At 40.8% G+C, this 24919-nt stretch overlaps 1 protein-coding gene across 7 annotated transcripts in view; it reads right to left on the bottom strand.

Moving 5' to 3' along the window:
* The window catches only part of msi2b (musashi RNA-binding protein 2b), a 274616-nt gene that overhangs the window by 21760 nt on the left and 227937 nt on the right, over positions 1-24919 (bottom strand). For 4 of the 7 annotated variants that reach the window (XM_058077481.2, XM_058077480.2, XM_058077486.2 and 1 more), the window contains exon 11: positions 7049-7168. The exons of 1 other annotated variant lie outside the window; for it this stretch is intronic. In XM_058077481.2, coding sequence (XP_057933464.1) covers positions 7049-7168 — 120 coding nt within the window. The remainder of the gene's footprint in view (positions 1-7048; positions 7169-24919) is intronic. 2 more of the 7 variants (XM_058077483.2, XM_058077482.2) reach the window with 1 other exon arrangement.

The raw sequence follows: 24919 nt of genomic DNA, 5'->3' as shown, positions 1-24919 counted from the left end.
CTGGATGGTGGGAGTGCAGGGGTTGACTTGCACAATTTAACTCGGGAATATCAAACAGCTCTGCTCACTACTTTGTCGCAGCGGCTGTCAGATTCCTCGGCGGCCATCAAAGCACATCACCCTACAGAAGATGTCAATAAACCTGACATGCCGCTTCTCAAATTAGCTCCCGTAATTAGCTTTTCCATTTTCCATGTGTGAAATAAACTAACAGCTCTTTTTGCTGTCTTGCCTTGCTTTCACTTTCCATTTGAAATCATCTTTTCTGAACCAACGGCTGAGTAATTAACAGCACTAGACAGCCTTTTCATAAATAATACATATTTAATGTCTTGTCATTTTGTGTTCAGAGAAGCTTGGCTAATGAATTTTAACAGATGATTTCTTCTTGCATTTACTCACCCATACTCATGCCTGCCTGTTACTATTGCTTTTTATACCCTCAGCAGCTTGGCCGTTCATGGACAAAGTCACCGGCGCTGCTCGCTAATGCTCAGTGGCTAAGGGGGGGCTTTAGACCAGGGATGTCCAAAGTGCGGCGCAGGGCCATTCGTGGCCTGCAGCACATTCTAAAAATATCAATAAACAAGAAAACAAACAAACAAGCAAATCAGCAAACATGTAAAAAATCCCTTTTTTGACAAAATATTCACAGAAAAAAAATCATATTTTTACGAGAATAACATCATACTAATTATGAGAAGACAATTTACAAGAAGAAATGAGAAATTGGTTGGAATCTCCACGTTGGCATGAGGAGTTTTTCGACTTTCCAAATGACTTTTCTGAAAACAGTGGTATCCATGGAAAGCAATATTCCCATCTCTGGTCTACATGCGCCGCTCAAACGGAATAGTCAATGGGGCATGCCCATTAAAACGTAAACATCACGTGATACCAGTTTCCTCGACTTTTTCTTTCACTTGTTGGAATAATGCCGTGTTTACAGTTTTTTGTCCGTCCAGTCTTGAAATTTAATTTGGATCAAAGACAAACTTTCCACAGCAGTCCAGTGCCGATTGCTGGCCTCCATTTTTAAAACGGAACGTCTGTAGCTGCGTGTTACGTCATATTTGATCATGCGCTGGAAGAATGCACCTGGGATAAATTAGACCAGGAAAAGATCAAATTCTTGCTAATATTTATATCTATCTAATATTTAAACTCGGGAGATGTTTTATATAGATAGAAGAAGAACGCACCCTGACAACTTTGGGTACATGATGGCTCAATCGGTTCGGGAAAGGAATATTCCAGTCCTGGGAATCCGATGATATGTTCATTTGGATTGGCACGTTTCTTTGCGTACATTCTTTCCATTTGCTCCACGTATACATGGCTTGTGTGGAGTTTGTATGTTCTTCCCCTTTTCTCCCGGCATTCCGCTTCCCTCCCCCATTCCAGAAAGATGTTAGCTTTATTGGCAATTGTTAATGACAAATATTTACAGTGCATCCGGAAAGTATTCACAGCGCTTCACTTTTTCTACATTTTGTCATGTTACAGCCTCATTCCAAATTGTATTAAATTAATCTCTTACCTCAAAATTCTACACAAAATACTCCATTATGACAATGTGAAAACGTTTTTTTTTTTACTTTTTTTGAATTTATTAAAAATAGAAAACAAAAAAATCACATTTACATAAGTATTCACAGCCTTTGCCATGAAGCTCAAAATTGAGCTCAGGTGCATCTTTTTTTCCACTGATCATCCTTGAGATCTTTCTACAGCTTAATTGGAGTCCACCTGCAGTAAATTCAGTTGATTGGACATGATTTGGAAATATAATAACTGTCTATATAAGGTCCCACAGTTGACTGTGCATGTCAGAGCACAAACACCAAGCATGAAGTCAAAAGAACTGTCTGTAGACCTGCGAGACAGGATTGTCTTGAGGCACAAATCTGGGGAAGGGTACAGAAAAATTTCTGCTGCTTTGAAGGTCCCAATGAGCACAGTGGCCTCCATTATTCGTAAATGGAAGACGTTTGGAACCACCAGGACTCTTCCTAGAGCTGGCCGGCCTTCTAAACTGAGCGATCGGGGAAGAAGGGCCTTAGTCACGGAGGTGACCAAGGCCCCGATGGTCACTCTGTCAGAGCTCCAGCGTTCCTCTGTGGAGAGAGGAGAGCCTTCCAGAAGGACAACCATCTCTGCAGCAATCCACCAATCAGGCCTGTATGGTAGAGTGGCCAGACGAAAGCCACTCCTTAGTAAAAGGAACATGGCAGCCCGTCTGGAATTTGCCCAAAAGCACCTGAATGACTCTCAGACCATGAGAAACAAAATTCTCTGGTCTGATGGCTTTCGTCTGGCCACTCTACCATACAGGCCTGATTGGTGGATTGCTGCAGAGATGGTTGTCCTTCTGGAAGGCTCTCCTCTCTCCACAGAGGAACGCTGGAGCTCTGACAGAGTGACCATCGGGGCCTTGGTCACCTCCCTGACTAAGGCCCTTCTTCCCCGATCGCTCAGTTTAGAAGGCCGGCCAGCTCTAGGAAGAGTCCTGGTGGTTCCAAACGTCTTCCATTTACGAATAATGGAGGCCACTGTGCTCATTGGGACCTTCAAAGCAGCAGAAATGTTTCTGTATCCTTCCCCAGATTTGTGCCTCAAGACAATCCTGTCTCGCAGGTCTACAGACAGTTCTTTTGACTTCATGCTTGGTGTTTGTGCTCTGACATGCACAGTCAACTGTGGGACATTATATAGACAGTTATTATATTTCCAAATCATGTCCAATCAACTGAATTTACTGCAGGTGGACTCCAATTAAGCTGTAGAAAGATCTCAAGGATGATCAGTGGAAAAAAGATGCACCTGAGCTCAATTTTGAGCTTCATGGCAAAGGCTGTGAATACTTATGTAAATGTGATTTTTTTCGTTTTCTATTTTTAATAAATTCAAAACATGTCAAAAAAAACTTTTTTCACATTGTCATAATGGAGTATTTTGTGTAGAATTTTGAGGTAAGAGATTAATTTAATTCAGTTTGGAATGAGGCTGTAACATGACAAGATGTAGAAAAAGTGAAGCGCTGTGAATACTTTCCGGATGCACTGTACATTTCTTTGAGTCTGCAACATTAAAGTGTGACGAACATCAGGACGAGGACACACACTTTTTCACACCACTGTAAGTCAGGGTTCAAAGGTCAACCGGAATGGATGGTGTTGACATCTCGGGTGCGACATCAAGTGCTTAACAAAATTGGCTTTCATATTTGTTTGTTTTTGCCTTTGCTGTTTGAGCTTGAAACTTTAGACATTGGAGCAATATTCACTATTTAACATTTAACACTATTTAACAAGTTACACTAAACAACTGCAGGGGGGGAGGGGGGGCATTGTCGAAACAAAGAATTTTCCACAATGTCGCGTGAGGCCCGAGCATACTTTCTGTGAAGAGCGTTATGTATGCAGACCCTGGGGGGGCAAAGCCGTCACGTCCCTAAAGGCCTGTGCCTGTAACCTCCGACCATCTGCTCCCCACAGCTGCCGACATTCCGCTCTCTCCTGTGTGGCACAACTTTTTCCTGGGCCTCACACAAAAGCCAAGCGGGGCGGTCTTGGCACGGGCGCCCCTGCCACCCAGCAGCAATTCCACGTGAAGTGCTGCTGGCGCCAGAGTTCAGCATGTGGGACAAATGGACTCGAGCTCGCTAAGAGGCAGACTGATTGAGCCTGGAGCACACAGCCATTTCTTCTCTTCCGCTTAGGACCAATGAATTATTTGGAGGAAATTGATAAAGACCTTCTTTCGGAAATGACTGTCACTTACATTTTGCACTTTTCTTGGGAATCAAAGGTGGGGAAAAGGAAAGAGGAGGGGGAATGCCTAATAGGAACAAAACGAAGAGGTGGGAATATGATTAAAATAGACTCGTTTACAATGCAAGGCTATTCCTGCAGTCACCGCCGCAGTCTCAGCAGACTTACTGTCATCCGAATGGGAATTTCTGAGCTGAGATCTGAGGCCAACATTTCAGCTCACCAGGATGCTCCATCGGGATCAGAAAACACTTAACAAAGCAGCCTGGGACCTGCCGGAACCGTCTCCATCCTTCTTTGTATTTTGCTCTGCTTCAATCTGACTACACTAAAAGCACGGCTATTTGTGTAACTTTTATGGACGTCATCAGCTGGGATTCCAAAAAATGCTTTGGGAATTTTTCTGGGGTCACTAACGATCTTATTTTGTATTTGGAAGTATAAATCACACTTTTGATGTGCTGCTTTAAGTTACAGTGGGTGTTGCTTTTTGGCGACACCTAGTGGCCACCACTCATGAGTTGAGTTTGTGAATGACAAAGAACAGAATACTTTGTAATACTTTGTGCTTTGGAGACTGTGCCTGTCAGGAAGTATACTGATGTGACTGAGAAAGCAGTGTTGTTTGGTCTGGACTCTAATGAAGCAACATTATGACCAATGAAATGCTCTGCTGCGAATTTGAAACTTGTATTGCCGATTTCTCAGGTACCTGTTGCGTGTTAGGTCGTTGTGTGATGATTTTAGTGTTCTTTCTATAATCCTACAAAAAAAGGAGCTACTGGTTCGACACCTACTAGCGAGTGGCATGGTATTAAAACAATTAAGTGAAGAAGATGTCACAAGGGAGAACATAGTCACTAAGTTGTAAGGTTCAATGGTGAAGAAAAAAAGTAGAGGCTTCCCACCAGCAATCATTGCTGTTTCTTCATTTGAACAAATGTATGAAAATAATAATAATAATAATAATAATTTATTTAAGGCACTATATAAGGCATTCAGATGACATAATGTGATGATATGTAGTATTCTACACTGGTCACTAGGGGTCAGTAATGTTACTGTTAGACAATAGCCACCACAGGAAGTATGCTGTGACTCTTCCAATGCAAATGTGTGAGTCTATATCTATATATCATATTATATTAATATTATTATGTCTACTATACTTTATTGGTTAAGAGAAGTTTTAATGTAACTATAGGGGTGTTATGTCATGTCTAGAGGGCTCTACCAATGTGTATTTGGAAGGTTTCTATGCTGTAACTACAAACACATTTAATTGAATGAAAAAATGTCATGAAGTGAGATTGGAAACTTCTGCAACTGATGAACTGTGATAAACGGGGGATAACTATACAACAACTGCACAAAAATTATGTGCAACTTTTGATATTGTTTTTATATAAAGACAATAATAATGTCAGGAACACCTGGTTGGAATCTCCCTGTGTGTGCATGGCTTTTCTCTGGGTACTCCTCTTTCCTCTCCCATTCCAAAAACATCTTCCAAATATTCCATAGGTATGAATGTTTGTCTTTATGTGTCCTGCCATTGGCTGGCCACCAGTCCAGGGTGTACCCTGCCTCTTGCCCCAAGTCAGCTGGGATAGGCTCCAGCATACCCGAGACCCTAGTGAGGATAAGCCGTATAGAAAACGGAATGGTGGATGGATTTTGAATTGGGAATTGCTTTCCATTTGAATCAGTGTGAGCGTTTCCATTTTAAGACTTTATAAGTAGTTTCAACATTATAGAGTTTTTTATTGACACCCTAGATTGCCTAATGGGCCAGCCGGCTCTGCCTCAGCAGAAGGGTGCTCAAGGTCACACAGCTCAGATCTTTTATTTGCTTTTAAAGAATGCATGCTGTCTCTGTTCTGAGTGTGGAGCTCTGTGGGAACTGGAGGTGGAGTCAAAGCACAAATCCTCCACTCATATGTCACCACAAAAGCAAAACGTGGAGCCGAAATGAGGAAACAGCTTTTGTTTTTGTGCTATTAGGTGCATTTTTAGATATGGACCAAGCAAACATAACCAAAAGAAAGCAGAACAATGGATGCTACAATGAAGACTGATTGATTACTTGTTAAGTACTTGCAGTATCTAGGACATACAAAAAGCCCGTCCATGATGATACTTCCATTTGCAGCTGTCACACATAAAGTGTTCATGATGGCTGCCATCACGTCATTTGCTTTCTAACTCCAAATCACCATTCCGGCTTCTTGATGATTAGCATTGCCATGATGGTTTTGCAAATGGTTTGTTTTGAAAACACAAACACCCTGATGGGAGAGACAGAGCATCTCATAAGATGATTAAAATGTGGTTCGCTTTGTCTGCACACGTTACAAACAATTCAAAGGGATGTTTTCTCCCATAAGCTTCCTACGGCATGTCTGGTAAAGAGCATCGCTGCGGTGTTCAGTCAGGAGAGTTGCTATTGGCGGCTATTGAATGATCTACAGTTGTAAGGGCGGAAAAAGCAAGCCTGTCTAAATGAAGCCGACAAGTCAATCGATGCTGTGTTAAACACCGGGAGAAACTCTGCTACACACTTTCATCCCAGTCTCTTGGTAGATGTTCACTGGCATGACTAATAACATCCAGCACGCCCGTGTGCCGTACGTATTTACAGTACACTGATAGAACATCCTGCATGGTGGAATAGTGGTTAGCATGCCAGCCACGCAGTCATTAGATGGGGAGCACCTGCGTTGGAATCTCCGCTTGTGGAGTTAGTTATGTTCTCCCTGTGTGTGCGTGGCTTTTCTCCGGTACTCCGGTTTCCTTCCCCATTCCAAAAACATGCTAGGTTAATTGGCCACTCCAAGTTGTCCATAGGTATGAATGTGGAATATTTATATATATATAGAATATATATATAATAAAAAAACATACATGATATATACAAATGAAAACAAATAAGTAAAAATGACACTAAAAAAGTGTTCCAATGGCATTGTAATGTAAGGTTCCTTAGTTACCACAGTTTCCAGGGGGAATGCTTTAACTGAGACACACAACAGGTGACTCAGGGCAGTGTGTGAAATGATGAGGGGAGCTGTGGCTGAAGTTTACCATAAGGTTCAAGTGAGCAAGTATACATTCTAATTCAATTGACATTATTTGGAATTTGACCTTTTGGAAGCGACTAATGAGGAAAAAGGAGGTTCCGCTACGAGGACCTCGGGTGACTACGCCTGTGAGGAAGCATAGCGGGAGAAGTTGGAGAGAGCAGCAGCCACACAGAACATGGACAGAGCGTTTACCTGGCCCTGTGCTCTGTGGGTACGCCAAGTAGCCGCCTCTTCCACGGGCCCCCCTACCTGAGCCACGCGCTGCTGCTACTGCCGCCGCCGCCACCGGTCCATACGCTGTCGCTGGGAAGCCTGCAGACACACACACACACACACACACAAATGCATCACTTCCTCCCCGAGCTACAGGACAAAGTCGACACCAGAAGGGAGCAAGGATGAAAGCAGCTTTCAGAGGTAGGAGCTCATGTCGGAGCGACAGCTATCAGCAGACTCTTGGAGGAACCATTGGCACAACCACAATGCGGCCGACCCCCCAGGTCCACACACGGGGTGGAAATAGCCAGAAGCATGACTGAAACTGATGCTAGATCAGTTTCAAAAAGAAAAGTCCATTCTCTTTGGATTATTCCCGATTGTGTGGCATATGCAGAAACGATGTGCAACGTTTGATCAGGGGCAATTGCACTGGGGTCCCGAGATTTCCAGGAGCCCCCAAAATTGTCAGAAAAACAGATTTTTTTCCTTCAATTTAAAGTAGACATTATTGTTTTAATCTTGATTGCCATGCTTAAAATGATCTACTCCATAAGCACTTCAACTGCTTGACGACTATTCCACGTTACCGCGCATGTCCACATTGATTCCGGAGGACGGGACCCAAACAAGCTGGTTGGCACGGTTTGGAGAAAACTGCTGAGGAGTTACCCCAAGAGATGAGGAGAAGGTGAGAGAAGAACACTTTTTCAAATCCAAAGTAGCGAAGGTGAGACAGCACAGGCGAGAAGAATGCAGGAGATTTATGGATGAAACTTTTCATCACATAAAATGTGACTATTAAACGATTGTGCCTCATGTTCTTACCAATTACAGACAAAGCACCCCCGGTCCCCAGGACCATTTGAAGGACTTTCTCTTGCTCAGCAAATAGGAGAATTGTCTCATATTCATACGTTAGTAGCTCAACAACATTCATATTTCCAATCTGTTTTTTGGGGAGTGGATATATAAAAATGGTTATGTACTAACTTGCAACTTAAACTGACAGATGCCAGATTTCAAAAGCAGGAAACAAGTGTCCTACATGACATCATCAACTTTGGTAAACATCTAATTAAAATAAAACAACATTTGTCTGTGCAGCACAAGGATGTGCTAATGCATGCTTATAAACTTTCCATACTGTTCCATACACTATACACTATACACTATACACTATACACTATACACTATACTATACACTATACTATACACTATACTATACACTATACTATACACTATACACTGTACACTATACTCTATACTATACACTATACAACACACTACACACTATACACTATACACTATACACTATACACTATACACTACACACTATACAACACACTACACACTATACACTATACACTATACAACACACTACACACTATACACTATACTCTATACTTTATACACTATACTATACACTATACCAGGGGTGGGCAAACTTTTTGACTCGCGGGCCGCATTGATATGACAAAATTTCCGGGGGGGGGGGGCAGACTATATATTTTACACGTAACAGTCCACCTGGTATTATTGTATCTGTAAAATTGTCATGCAATCTGCTATTATTATTTATTATTTTATATTTATATTTAAATATTTTAACAATAATAAAATATTATAATAATTACCATAAAATTAAAATAATAATTACTATAGTATTATTATGTAAAATATGCAAATATAACAATAATATTATATATAATTAATATAATAATCAGCATTAATATAATAATTATAATAATCTTAATAGTTCTAATAATAATTATAATAATCTCATAATCTAATAATAATAATAATAATAATTATTATTATTATTATGTGCTTGTGTCCCTTTTTTCAGGAGCACTTTGTAAACAACAGACCAGGTAAAAAAACGAAATTGATAAAACCATCAAAAGGTTGGCTCAGGCCATGATGCCAGGTTGTATGTTGAGTTTAAATGAAATACTTTGGAAAGATTGGGTGGGCCGTATTCAAACACTTGGCGGGCCGGATGTGGCCCCCGGGCCGTAGTTTGCCGACCCCCTGCACTATACACTATACACTGTACACTATACTCTATACACTATACTATACACTATACACTATACACTATACACTATACACTATACACTATACACTATACACTGTACACTATACACTATACTATACACTATACACTATACACTATACACTATACACTATACACTATACACTATACACTATACACTATACACTATACACTATACTATACACTATACACTATACACTGTACACTATACACTATACACTATACTCTATAGACTATACCAGGGGTCGGCAACCTTTACTATGAAAAGAGCCATTTTACCCAATGCCCACTGAAGAAAAATAGCCTGGAGCCGCAAAACATATAGTATGTTTAAAACAACATTGGAGGGAATTTGGGGGTATCAAAGTAGTTCAGATAAGAAAAGACGAGTTGGAGTACTCTTGCTAGTATTGGAGATAAACTTACATAAATGTATGTGTAAACTACTGTAAACGTAAAAACAAGTTCCCATGCCGCTGTTTTTAAATTATCTCGAATTTATTTTTTAGATTTGTAGGTAAGTATTACTTGTTTTTTTTCATGTACTGAACTGGATAGCAGTCAGAACTCACTCAGGATGCATTCATGGTCTCAGACAAAGTTGGATTTTTTAAAACTCATTACAAAAGACGTGCATTTTCCCCACTCGGGTGTTAAAAATATTCAAGCATCGCAAAGGGAGCCACAATAAAGAGGCTGAAGAGCCACATGCGGCTCTGGAGCTGCAGGTTGCTGACCCCTGCTATAGACTATAGACTATAGACTATACACTATACACTATAGTATAGTGTATAGTGACTATACACTATACACTATACTATACTATGCAGTACGTAAAGGTCAGAATGAGTGAAGTATACTTACCATGGATAAATAAGACTGGATGCCTTTCACTGTGGGGAGGATGGCTTTTGGCTGCATTTAGAGGTGCAAACAACATGGAAATCAGAGATCTGTCTCTTTGTATGGCTGCAGACATGCGCTACCCACGTGCCCGTATGCCAGGCAGCCCTGCGTGAAAGCCACGGATGCCAATCATTTTACTGGGCCTAACTATAACATTTACTTTGGTGAGAAATATTACACTTATATTTGTTTCTTCTTCTTACGTCACCATGACCCTGATGACCCTGATGACCCTAACTGGGGTGGATGGGAGCAACATGCCAATTGTTTCCCCTGAAGCGTGTAGTGTAGATCCAGCATAAGTATTTTTCGGGTGAGATTTCAATGTGCTGAAATGATCCAACAGATGTCTCCGTCTGTTTGCAGGAAGTGAAACAGTCCAACAGATCTCCCAGCTCATCACCTTGTGTACTCCACGCTTCTACATCCTCACAAGCTCACAGTAATTGGGGAAGCACTGTGGAACAAAATGCAGGGATTGTGCCCAGAGGTAGGGCTATCATGCACGCGGGTGGTTGTAATCTTTCATACCAGCGTGTGACATAAACACCCCCCCAGAGCAACGTTATTTCATTAATGTAATCAGCGACGTGCAAATTGCAAACCCACCTGAAGCCAGTTTACTCACAGATTTATGCTTTAATAAGAGTGCCAATGGTTTCAGTTTGAAAGGAGACCACATACTTATCAGTCGCTTATCATAATTAATGCCGCCACCCACTAAACTGCTCTTGTTCATTTCTCCGTGCCATATCATTAGGTACACCTGCAGTCATTGCATTGAATACAAGAGCTTTAGTGTGGATGTGCTGTGCAGCGGTGAGAGTATTATGCCACTAAAGAAGATTCCACACACTTCTCCACGTGCTAACCCTGACTGGAAACATTTCCATGGAAATCTAAATGTGCCTTCCTGCTCGTCTCTGGCCTGGTATTGGGAATTGCTTTCCATTTGAATCAGTGTGAGCGTTTCCATTTTAAGACTTTATAAGTAGTGTACAGGTTTCTGGCCTGTTCACATGAGCGCGGTATGGTCATATATCACCTTAGCAAATATAAATAATCAAGCTAAATTTACAGTTCATATTTTCACAGAAAACCGATGTAACTTTTTTTCCAGTTTTTCAGGGGAAACAATTGGCATGTTGCTCCCATCCACCCCAGTTAGGGTAATCAGGGTCATCAGGGTCATGGTGACGTAAGAAGAAGAAAAAAATCTATGTGTAATATTTCTCACCAAAGTAAATGTTATTTTTAGGCCCAGTAAAATGATTGGCATCCGTGGCTTTCACGCAGGGCTGCCTGGCATACGGGCACGTGGGTAGCGCATGTCTGCAGCCATACAAAGAGACAGATCTCTGATTTCCATGTTGTTTGCACCTCTAAATGCAGCCAAAAGCCATCCTCCCCACAGTGAAAGGCATCCAGTCTTATTTATCCATTGGGTAAGTATACTTCACTCATTCTGACCTTTACGTACTGCATAGTATAGTATAGTTTATAGTGAATATTGTATAGTATATTGCATAGTGTATAGTGCATAGTGTATAGAGTATAATGTATAGTGTATAGTATAGTGCAGAGGTAGGGAACCAATGGCTCGGGAGCCAGACTGTATCTGGCTCTCAAGCATTTCTTACCACAATTAAAATTTATTTTTGCAAACATTTTAAAGTAAACCATCACAGAAATGACTGTTAAAAATAATATTAAAAATCAACAACTTTTTTATGCATTTTAATTCGTCCATCTATATTCTGCTGCAATACGGCCAACCATATCTATCTTTCCTGATATTTTCCAGGTCAAACACCAAAACTCGATTATTACTGGGTAATGCTGTAGTCTACCTCGGTCATTGAGATGTCAACATGTAAATATAAACTTTTCTCCTTTAGTCAAATAGTCACCTAGCTAAAGCTGCAGAACCAAGCCTTCTGGCAAAGATGGCCAAAAGAATGAAATATACGGAGTATGGTGCAAAACTATGCAGCAGCAGAAGTTGTATTCATGGTAACAAGTATTTGATTTATTGTTGGACACTGCACTGCTCACGAAAGTGTGCTGGCCACACCCCATTTGCGTGGGGTAGTGTGCCTGGTCTACGTAATTAGAGCCCATTATCTAAAACTGTTGGTCTTACATAAAAATGCACACATTTTATTGCATTCAATGTTTAAAAAAATGTATATGGCTCTCACAGATACACATTTTAAAATATCTGGCCTTCATGGCTCTCCCGACCCCTGGTATAGTGTATAGTGTATAGAGTATAATGTATAGTGTATAGTACAGTGTATAGTGTATAGAGTATAATGTATAGTGTATAGTAGAGTGTAGACCGAACACACAAAGGCAACAACACACCTGCCACTCACATCTTTGAATACTTTTGCTGACAGGAAAAATGGGTGCTGAAATGTTGCTTTCTGGTTCCGTATTGGTCTTTTCGTGCCAAAACCAAATGTTTCCAGTACGGGTGCTCCGACTGATCGCCCAGCGATCAGCCGATATCAGTGAAAAAGGACGGTTGGGACATGGTTGGGAGATGTCCAGAGGAGAGATAGTGAATATATTGGTAGAAGGATACCGCCAGGTAGGAGGCGAAGAGGAAGACCAAAGAGGAGGTTTATGGATGTAGTGAAGGAGGACATGAGAGAGACGGATGCAGCAGACAGGGTTGGATGGAGGAGATTGGTTTGCTGTGGCGACCCCTGAAGGGAAAAGCCAGACGACGTTGAAGAATAACTATCTTGGAAACATGCTTATGAACTGCTTTTACTATCGGTAGTGGGCGATTTCACTCATGGATTATTGGATTATTATATCGGCAGCCTAAGATCCTGATCGGAACATGCCTGGTTTCCAGTCAGCTTTGGTATTTTTCAAGACGGGAACAAAAAGCTAAAAAACATGCTCTCATGTCATTTAAAAGAGCCGCGACCTGATGAAGTAAAGACATCAATAGAGTGTAAATATGAATGCAATGTAATTATTGCTAAGAAATATCAGCCTGCTAATCAGCCTGCAATGAAGCCAAAGCCGTATCAGTGAATTGTAATTACATTGTTGGGCTTAATGAACGTCGTAGCAAGAGGTGGCTGACAGGAGCTGGTCCATGCCCAAGGCCTGGGCTCTTCTTTCAACACAGGAATGGCATGTCATTAGCAGTGCTGATGAGATTCCTCACTCTGGGCTCCACACCGTCGACGCCTAATCAGCCTCCTAAAATTATCTCCACAGGATATGCTTGCCTCTATCGTGAAAGAAATGAGCTTCAAATCCTCTCAAGTGGAGTTGCTCCTGATTTTCCGACGGAGTTCTTGCAGAATGCAAGTCTGCTTGGACACCTTAGAGGATAGCGTCTGCAAAGCTGCGGCAGCAGGTGACCTATTTCTGAGGCAGCCCGGGAGTGCTATTCCGTGATGGGGGGCTGGATGAAAAGGAGGGGGCAGGGTCAGATGAGAAAAACATATCAGACAGAGGAGGAGGCGGTAATTGGCAAGTCCGTCCACACAATATGACCACAACTGTGTGGCGGGGGGTGCGAGATGCCACCATACCGCGACTGGCAAGACAGCAGAGAGAAAGACAATTTCCACACACGGCTCGGGAGGGAATCGTGTAATAACGAGGCACGGTGCGTCAAGAAGTAAAACAATCCTAAAAAGACAATAAAAATGTGACGACTGAACGCTACGCAATGATGCCATCGACCGCTTTTCACAAACGCAACGCTAATGCGGCCATGGATTTCCTATTATAGCACCCCCCTCCCCATGCCATGACACCCCAGTAGACCCGCTGGCTTGGAAGTTAGTTGCCAGCAAAGTTGTGGTGAGAGATTAACTTTGCAGGATTAGGTGGGTTAATTAATAGATGGCTGCTGCTCATTGTTTTGTGCTCACGCTGTAAGAAGCCACCCAAGAGAAGCGCTGCGGCATTAAATCAATTTCATGGCCCTTTTATTACTGAGGAGATAAAGCCAATATTTAGCTTTCAATTCTTCACAATTATTGGGCCCCCGCTTTGCCACTTGAGTGGCTGCACTTGGCTGGGGACAAGGACACATCTGTTTATGAGCTGTGCGGGCCCGGGGGCCTTGCTGTCCGCACTCGGGGGAACTGTCCTCAGCTTTTCCTCGCACAAGCCTGAAGCCACGGGAATGAAGAAAAACTGGACCTGAATAAAGACGGCCACTGTGGCATATCTTATCGACTTTTCACTCTAGCTGTTTTTTATGTGCAAAAATCTTAAACGTTCTCACCATCTGCTGCAAATGCTGGAAAAAAAAACCTCCTTAGCATATCTGGCTTATAGCACACATACATTTCATATTGTAACATCTATATGTCATATCTATAATTATATATACCAATATAATATTATATAGATATTTAAACTCTATAATCTATATATTATATCTATAACATCTATATGTCATATCTATAATCATATATACGAATATAATATTATATAGATATATAATATCTATAATCTATATATTATATCTATAACATCTATATGTCATATCTATAACATTTACATTTCATATCTATAACAGCTATATGTCATATCTATAATTATATAATACGTATATAATAATATTAGATATATATCTATAATCTATATATTATATCTATAACATCTATATGTCATATCTATAACATTTAAATTTCATATCTATAACATCTATCTATATGTCATATCTATAACATTTACATTTCATATCTATAACAGCTATATGTCATATCTATAATTATATAATACGTATATAATAATATTATATAGATATATATCTATAATCTATATATTATATCTATATGTCATATCTATAACATTTACATTTCATATCTATAACATCTATATGTCATATATAACATCTATATGTCATATCTATAACATTTACATTTAATATCTATATCATCTATATGTCATATCTATAACATTTACATTTAATATCTATATCATCTATATGTCATATCTATAACATTTAAATTTAATATCTATATCATCTATATGTCATATCTATAACATTTACATTTAATATCTATATCATCTATATGTCATATCTATAACATTTACATTTAATATCCATAACAACTAAATAACATTTACATTTAATATCTATATCATCTATATGTCATATCTATAACATTTACATTTAATATCTATATCATCTATATGTCATATCTATAACATTTACATTTAATATCTATATCATCTATATGTCATATCTATAACATTTACATGTAATATCCATAACAACTAAATAACATTTACATTTAATATCTATATCATCTATATGTCATATCTATAACATTTATATTTCATATCTATAACATTTACATTTAACATCTATAACATCTATATGACAGATCTATAACATCTATATGGTATATCTATAACATTTACATTTAATATCTATAACATTTACATTTAATATCTATAACAACTATATGTCATATCTATAACATTTACATTTAATATCTATAACATCTATATGTCATATCTATAACATCTACGTATGTCCATCTTTATGGGGGGGGGTGTTGTACCTATATATATTAGATATTAGATGTGAGCCCTTCACTCTATCACAGTTTTCAAAAATATATAATGAATACATTATCACAATCTGCGTTGTTGTCTGTGAGATTGTTTGTTTTTTTCACTTTATAAGCCTTAGTTCCTGGTTCAGTGCTCTTATTTTGTATTGTTTGTTTTTTCACTTTATAAGCCTTAGTTCCTGGTTCAGTGCTTTTATTTTGTATTGTTTGTTTTTTTCACTTTATAAGACTTAGTTCCTGGTTCAGTGCTCTTATTTTGTAATATTTCCTGTGTTGGTCTGTTGAATTTTGTGCTGCTCTTATTGTTTGATGTTTGATTTGGTTGAGCCGGTGCTTCCTCCTCTCGTCCTCTGTTGGTGCATTCAGCCTTTGTTATGCATGTGTGCCTCATGCCTCTTAGTTGCATCAATCCCTTTTGAAACTTGCATTGGCGTCAGGAAAAATACATTTTTACCAGCACTTGGTCCTCATCCTGGGGTCGCATTGCAAAGCAGGATATTTCCTGGTTTTATACGAGCTATTATTAGTCCAAAAAAGTTAAGTTTGGTATTCTTTTGGTAATAGCTGGTATTCTCTCTCTCACACACACACACGCACACACACGCTGCGACGTGACACTGAAAAGGAATTAAAAAAGAAAAACAAGAGTATTTTTATGATTGGTGACATCATGTGAGTGTTGGGCTCCTGCACTAAAAGCTTTATTGAAGAGCAACTCATTTTTATGCGTTGAGGAAGACAGTGATGGAGTGCGAGTGCCAGAGACCCTCTTGACGGTCTAATGAACAATTCACAGACAATGGCTCCATAAACAGCAAAGCTACTTTAGTCTGACACCACGCTACCTCGGGAGCTCTTCATTGGACACCAAAATAAAAGCAGCCAATAGGGGGCGGCTGCATGATATCAGCGTGGGCCACAAAATGAAAAATGAAATTCTTTTGTAAAAAAACACAACCTCTGCTTATGATATGAATGCCTATTATTTGTATTTGTCTTTCATTTTCCAAATTGGAATTTTCTCCATAAATCTTCTTCATGTGTTCCTCTCATAACAAGATGACTTTATTTCCATAAGATTATAACATTTCCCAACTCTTATTTTCTTTGTCTTTGTATTCCTGTATACTACATATTATTATCGCTTAAAAACATATTTGTTCTTCACTATTTCAACTCTGTGCTACTGAAATTAGTTTATTATATTATATAAAACTGGCACTTCTTTCTTCTTTTTTATTATCGTATTTAATTTTTGTTCAACTATTTCAACTTTCTTCTTGATCCTCTCATAATATTATAACATCATTGCTTATAAAGACTTTTTCTTGTTGTATTACAACCTTTTTCTCTTAATATTTGTCTTTATTTTTGTAGAATTACTTCTGATTTTCCAATCGATGCTTTTTTTAGTTTCCTTGTTAAATTCTGGCTGCACAGCGGTCGAGTGGTTAGCACACAGACCTCACAGCTAGGAGACCAGGGTTAAATTCTACCCACGGCCATCTCAGTGTGGAGTTTGCATGTTCTCCCCGTGCATGCGTGGGTTTTCTCCGGGTACTCCGGTTTCCTCCCACATTCCAAAAACATGCTAGGTTAATTGGCCACTCCAAATTGTCCATAGGTATGAATGTGAGTGTGAATGGTTGTTTGTCTATATGTGCCCTGTGATTGGCTGGCCACCAGTCCAGGGTGTACCCCGCCTCTCGCCCGAAGACAGCTGGGATAGGCTCCAGCAGTGAGTATTACTTTGCTGGATGCCATTTTGTTCCCTTAGAAACATCAACACAGCAAAATCCCTGACAGCCTTCGTACGTCTTCAATGGGCGAACATACGTGATGAAAAGCGTCAGTGTGTGTACTAATACAACGCAGCCCGTATTTGTATTTGTATTGGTGGAAGTCAAAGTATTTGTCTTTGTAGTTGAGTCAAATTTTAAATGATGGGATGTTTCCATTGTTACCCAAGACTAATATTTTAAAGTACTTGTTCCAATTCATTATTCCTAAAAAAGTACTGTATTGGGGTTCAGCCCCCCCCCTAGTGTGTACAACATTTGTAGCTTCCACGCAAAAGCTAACAAGTCACTTGGTAGTATGTGTAGAAGTATAGAAGTGCTGAAGAAGCACAATGTCAAGTGAGTGCATACACTCCACATCTCCACATCTCCGTACGTTGGTGACAATGGCAGAGCCTTTATGGCTAAAGGCTTCTCCTTCAAGGAACGTCACCTCTTTTCTTGCAAGTGCATGCATTTGTGAGTCTGTGTGTGGTGCAAGCGAGGCAGGCGAAGCGGCAGGAGTGATCAAATAGTCTTTGGTGTCCGCACTTCCTGGATGTTTTGCTGCCTGCCTGACTTAGGCTCGCGGTCCTAAGCCTTTTTACCTCCTGCTTCAAAACCACCACATGTGAAAATGTTGTGATTGGCACACTAGTGGTGACACATTGTTGCTCATGTCAGCAGTTCCCTTCGTGTCGGGACAAAGGAGCATAGCTGAATGGAAACAAATCCTGGAAAAAGGTGACAAAAGCAGCTGATGGTGTAAATAAGTCTTTGCCCCATCCGGATTTTCCTCTCTTTATGCACTTCTGTCACCCTTCAACGTTTCAGAGGAATTGGTGTCATTCAGCCCCACTGGAGGCTTTTCCAGCATGAAGGCCTTCAGAAGGTCCTGCCACAGCATCTCAGTAGGATTCAGCTCAGGACAAAGTCTTCATGTGCTTTGGTGGACTTGCTGCTGGCTTTTGGATCAAGGTGCTGCTGCACAAGCCACATTGCTTGGCTTTCAGCAGCATCCATGCTTCCATTTAGCACAGCAAACCATACCAGACCATCACACTACCACCCCCACATTTTACTATACATGGAATGGCAAGGTGTGTGTCACACCTTCCAAAAAGTTAAACTTTTGTCCGGTCAGACCTTTCCCCAAAGGTTTTTGGGATCATCAAATGGAGACCAACCCTCATGTTCTTTCTGTCCAACAGTGGTTTTGGTCTTGGAACTCTGCCGTGCAGGCCCAGGGTCTTTCTTATCGTGGTCATGAACACTGACCTTACCAGAGGCAAGTGAGGCCTGCACTTCTCTGGATGTTGTTGTGGTGTCTTGGATGAGTCATTTTGGGTGGCAGGCCACTCTCAGGAAGGTTCACCACTCTTCCATGTTTTGGCCATTTAGATAATGGCTCTCACTGTGGTTTACTGGAGTCCCAAAGCATCAGAAGTGGCCTTATAACCTTTCCGACACTGATAGATCTCAATTGGTCTCATGTAAGTTACGTGTGTTTTAACAGGGCCATGCAAGTCAGAACTTTCCCTTAATAAAAAACTGCTAATGCTTGACTTTGTAGTGGTATGATTACCATTTGGTCCCAGTATTGACCCCTGGGGTACTCCACATGTAATATTTAAACTTACATATGTGTATTCTCCTACCTTCACATATTGCTTCCTGTTAGCGAGGTAGCTTCAGAACTACCTGATTCTGTACCTTTCTCATTTCGTAATCAGTCAATCATGGAGGGTGAAGCTTATACGGATATAGAGCGCTTTGTGTACATTTTCCGCTTTGTATACAATATGGCGCACATCTAGTCACGTTATTAATAGTGAAAATGTCACAATCTGCATCTTTGCCCGTGTGACAGTTTTGTGTTTCTTCTTGTCTACCTCTGTTCCTAGTTCATGCCCTTATTTTGTATTCACTTCCTCTGTTACTCTGTTCTGTTTTCCGTTGACTTCCATTATCTCCCGCACCTGTTTTCCATTATTTGTGATTCCTGTTTAGTTCAGGTGCGCGGTCCTTTCTTGGTCGGTTCATTGTCATTGTTTGAGTTGGACTTGCTAGTGCGTCATTCTGCTGCATAGCACAAATAAATATACTTTTACCTGCATTTGGGTCCTTATCGCTGCATCCTGGGGTCGAACCGCAAAACTCACAAGCCGGACCGTGACAGAAAAAAAATATATATAAATATATATAAAAGTGTGTAACTGTGTTCTAAATGTATTTTTTGTCACATATTGTCCTCCTCCGAAAGTCTATTTGTTTATCTCGTATGTCTGTTGTACTGCAAGTAGAAGATTTGGAACATTGTTTTACTGTTATGAGCAACCATTGGCTGTTTTGTAAATATGACTTAAGTGGGACTGCATGTGCATGTTTGGGATGTTTCCAAAACCTCTTTTCTAGTTTTACTGATCCAAGACTAACACGGATGGCTAACATGGACCAACAATATGGCACACTACAACTGTCACAGTTCAACCTCATCTGATTGGCCCTGCTTTGGACAACTTTATGATGAAAAGTTGCTGCCTTTGGTGCCAATGAGGTTCTCCTTACTGCTCTGGCAACAGCCTGACTGATGTTCATGTCATCCGCACTGTTCTTTGGCCCAAAACTGCCAGCAGCGGCTCACCCGTCATTGACAAAGGAACTCCATCAGTCACAGAGCACTTTAAGAAGACTGTCAAGTGTCTAATGTGGAGGGCCGGCTTGGGGACAGCTGCTATTTCCGTGGAGGCTCTATGGCTCAGGTAGCCTATGGCTGCATCTTGACAGCAGCCTGAAAGAGACTCAGCTAACTATTAACCATTATTAGCCTCTGTGCTACCTATAGCATGTTTTTTAACTTGTGCTGCTGCAGAAATATAAATTATGACTCAACAGATTTGGCTTCCTGCAACATCATCCTTTTTCCTCAAAATGCCATTGGAGCGAAATGCTTCTGACATATTGGATGGGCTCCAAAAGCGGAGTCATTGAACTATTACTATACAATCGGGCTGTAGCACCTCCCCGTAACAATGCAGACCAGGACAAAGCTTGTAAATATTACTCTTATTTTCATTAACATTGACTTATTGATGATGCACTCTCTTGCCCAAGGGTACTTCCAGCAACCAGCAACCTTCAGTTTTCTGCATTCTTTTCAACTGAGTGATGTCATGTGTAAGACAAAGTGGATGAGGTCAGAGGTCAAAGCGGGACATGTTTCAATGTTTCTAATGAATCATCAAGCTGTCAGGGATAACTCGGGAGAAGATCGTTGCTCAGAATGATAACAACGACAACAGGCTCGTTAACAAGTCTCTCATGCGTGCCGCTCCAGTCCATTTCGGGGGGCAGAAAGAGGGAGTGAGACGGATGGAGAGGGAGGGGCAGAGACGAGTGAAACAGATGAACGGAGGAGGGCAACGGCCATATCGGCGCCAAAGGAAGACAAAGAGAGGAAAGGACAGAGAATGAGAAATGGAGGAAGAAATAAGGCCTCAATTTTTTCTCATGGAATTCTCCAAGGCGCTGGCTAAAAATAGCACAGCAGAGCACAGTCTAATGCCCCATTAAGTACAAGTGTGTCTTTTATGCTGGTGCAAGAAAAAGGTCATAGAAGTAGAGATGCATGATTGTAGACACTGGCAATGTACCCCACTGGGCATCGTCTAATTGCTTAGGAAAAACTCGACTTGGGAGTCGCCATCGTTTCATTGATTGTTGACAAGTATTTGGAGCTGATTATTGATCTTTTGAAGCAACTGAGTGCAATGCTTAGCTGCTACCAGCAGAGGCACTGTTGCAACCAGAGGAAGAAACTTTCAAGCATTTTGTCATCCTGCTCAGATACTGCAAGCCACACTCCACGTAAGACACCGTACACAGGTTACTTGTTTGTTCCAGCCTGGGCTGGGCTGTATGGACCAAAAGTCATCCCGATATATCCGTCCATTTTCTGTACTGCTTATGTACCGCCAGCTCCGAACGTAATAAGATGAACATCCATAGCTGTACGCTTGCCTAAGGGGTCGCTATGGCACCAAAAATAATAAGAAAGTCATAATAAATCATAACAAATCATAACAATAAACAAATAATAAATAAAGCACTGTTAAACACTAAAAACTGAACTGCCGTAACTAGCTTTGCAGATATGCTAAAACGTTTTACATATTTCAAGATGTCAGCTTCATTATTATTCATTATTCTCCCAATCTGGGGAATAATTATTGGAATTTTAACATTCTTCCAAACATTTTCCACAAATTACTTAATTTGTTTTTTGTTTCTCATATAACAACTTTGAAAAAAAAATGCGACTAAAATGACAATGGTTCCCGGTAACATGAGTTTATGACTTTTATTGTGATAAATACTCATTCTGGTAAAATACGTTAATAAGTAAAAAAAAAACATTGGAAGGAAAAGACAGGAAGCACAACTGGAGGTAGCAGAGACGAGGATGCTGAGGTTCTCATTGGGAGTGACCAGGATGGATAGGATCAGGAAGGAGTACATCAGAGGGACATTATATGTTAGAGGCCTTGGAGATAAAGTCCTTTAGGCCAGACTGAGATGGTTGGGACATGTCCAGAGGAGAGATAGTCAATATATTAGTAGAATACATTATATATATGTACAATATATTATATTGGTAGAAGGATACTGCCAGGTAGGAAGACCAAAGAGGAGGTTTATGGATGTAGTGAAGGAGGACATGAGGGTAGAAGACAGGGTTGGATGGAGGACATTGGTTTGCTGTGGCGACCCCCCCCCTTGGGAAAAGCCCAAAGAGGAGGAAGTAGACTTATTGTGGTAAAATGACAGCTATTACTTGATTCCCAGAATTCCCCAACCAAATTTTCCATAAATAACAACTTGAGTTTAATAAAGACATAATGGCTACCATAGTAACGTGAATATTGTGATATGTCCTTGTATTTGGCAAACATCAACTGCTTGTATTGTTTCTTGAATTGGCTCATCGTTGTGCATTGTTTGAGTTCCTTACTCAATCCGGACATTATTCTTGTAAAATGACTTTTTTCTTGTCATAGTTTGACAATATTCCAATAAAATTTGAATTTTTTTACAGAAAAAAAAAACAGAAGCAGGCCGCAAATGCACCTCCAGACTGCACTAAGCTATCAGACCGAGGCTAAACGTACAATCCTAACCATGTGATCCAGTAATGCAGATATCAAATGTTGCATGGTGGTAGTTTTCAGAGGTGCATGAACGCACCAGAAGCCGCATGTACTCCCTGCCAGTGTGTGTCAGTAAGAAGGACCAGTCAGCGGAAATGAGCGTGTTGATAAATCACAGCGGAGGCATCGGAGCACACTGCCGTCTCCTCGCTTCACATATCACCCCATTTGTACCCCCCCCCCTTCTGAGAAACACAAACGAAGAAAACAAAAGAACAATTATGCATCACAGTTGTAACATAGACCGCCACCTAGCAAGACTGCAGACCGACAAGTATCCCATTGTCGTCCTCTCTCTGCGCTACTTTGTTGTTGTTGAAAGAACCCGGGTTTGTTGTTATCAAAGGCGTACATCACAGAGCCACGGCGAGCCAGGTGGCTTTCATATGAACTGCTGCACAGATGCTCTCGTCTCACCTTTCCTCCCGGCGCCACACGCCAACGTGTGCCTCGTGCAGAGCGCAGACGGCGCCAGCCAGGGAGAGAAAGAACATTTACACCCCGTCTAATCATTCAATTAGACGGGCGCTAATCCGATGGATATATTATTGCAAATCTCATGTAAACACCTTCACCGGGTTCCATCGCTCCCATTGGAGTCCCGCATATGATGATGCCGTAGGGAAATAGCATAGCCTCGTAGAAGAGACACAAAATGATGTTTAGGACACCGAATCAACTCCATTCCAAAATGACGTCATTAAAATACAATCGTAATCATTTGAGTTTTCCATTGAAGGTATTTGCTCAATTTTGCTAGCAAAAGATTAAAGCTAAAACAAACACATAGACTCACAAATACAGACAAAAGATACTTATACAAGAACCCACACAAAGAAAGGGACTAAAGTGACAACTGAAAGTTCAGGTGGAAACATCGAGTACGCATATGATAGCTTGCTTTGCAACAAAGGAAAAGCAGAATGTTCCAGACACCTTGATGCCAATGCGAAGGAAAGATGCCTTGATGCCCCAGCGAACAAACAAAAGCAGAAACACCATGAAAAGAAGCGGTTCAAGCAAGGGCAGTGGCGAAAGCTTATTGGTCCAGAACTCCAGCCTCGAGTGTATAAAAGGCCGGACAGGGAATGGAAGGGTGCTTTTTTGCAGCTGTGCTGTAATAAGACCTGCTTACTTGTAGGCATACAGGGACTGCAGATAAACCCGGACGTCTGTATTAGGTATTGTTGTCAGGAATAAATAATCTGGTTCTCATTCTATAATTTGGTTCTTTAAGATTCCCTTATCCTCTATTCGAAACCCATTTAGTCCTCAGGGGGAGGATTTCTACACCATGAAAGTGAAAGTTAGAAATGGTGGTCTCATGGTAGCATTCCAATGGCTAAACATCCTGGGAAGGGAATCCACCTGCCCAAACTACGTGAGCACATTGGCCGTTTGTGGTCTTTCACCAAGCTAAATGTTTTCTGGCACGCTGATCCTTTGTCATTAAGACGTTGGATTGTGTGATGGGAAAGAGAAAAAGTCAATTCCAGACGTGGAGAGAGGCCCAGCTTGGCAGAGAGCTGGCTTTATGTTAGTAATTGCACTGGAATGGTGTACCTGTGAGAAGATGAGGTCAGGAAGATATATATGCTGGAATCTCAACAGGAGAACACAAACATGTTGTTGGGGAACTGCTCCGTCCCGTCACAGGTCAAGACCGTGTTGGAGGAAAAAAGGCCACCGGACAGGCTTGGTTGAACATGTCGAGATTTCTCAGCATCCTGAATCGCTGCCCTGCACGATCCGTGGAAACGGCGTGTGCTGCAGACACCTTGCGGGCTCGTCTCACGTCCGGTCATGCATTCAAACCAGTGGCAGGCTCATCCCGCACAGGGTCAAAGGTCAAAGAGATGACTTGTTCCAGAACACCTTAGCCGGCAAGTGATGGCTCCCCCTCATTTGCCTCGCGATCCACGACTCACCCACACACGGAACACACAAACCCACACCACAAAGATTTGCAGCCGCTAACGTACATCTGAAATTAAAAAATGTAAATGAAACAGAAAACAAAATGTCTTAGCAGGAAAAACAACATGAAAACACACTAAGAGAAAAAAGATTGATAAATGTAAATGAATAATAAATACATATAATAAATAAAATAAATAAATACATGTATTCTAAGGGGAAAGAAATTACAAATTTGATGCAACTAAGGAAAATAATGTCATTAGCATGCAGGCCTCACAGCTAGGAGACCCGAGTTCAATTCCACCCTCGGCCATCTCTGTATGGAATTTGCATGTTCTACCCGTGCATGCGTGGGTTTTCTCCCAGGACTCCGCTCCCCCCCATTTCAAAAACATGTTAGCTTAATT

Source organism: Doryrhamphus excisus, linkage group LG1 (assembly GCF_037039965.1).
Source record: "Doryrhamphus excisus strain RoL-2023G ecotype Guam linkage group LG1, RoL_Dexc_Guam_v1.1, whole genome shotgun sequence".
Lineage (NCBI taxonomy): Eukaryota > Metazoa > Chordata > Actinopteri > Syngnathiformes > Syngnathidae > Doryrhamphus > Doryrhamphus excisus.
This window is presented reverse-complemented; position numbering and strand designations above follow the sequence as displayed.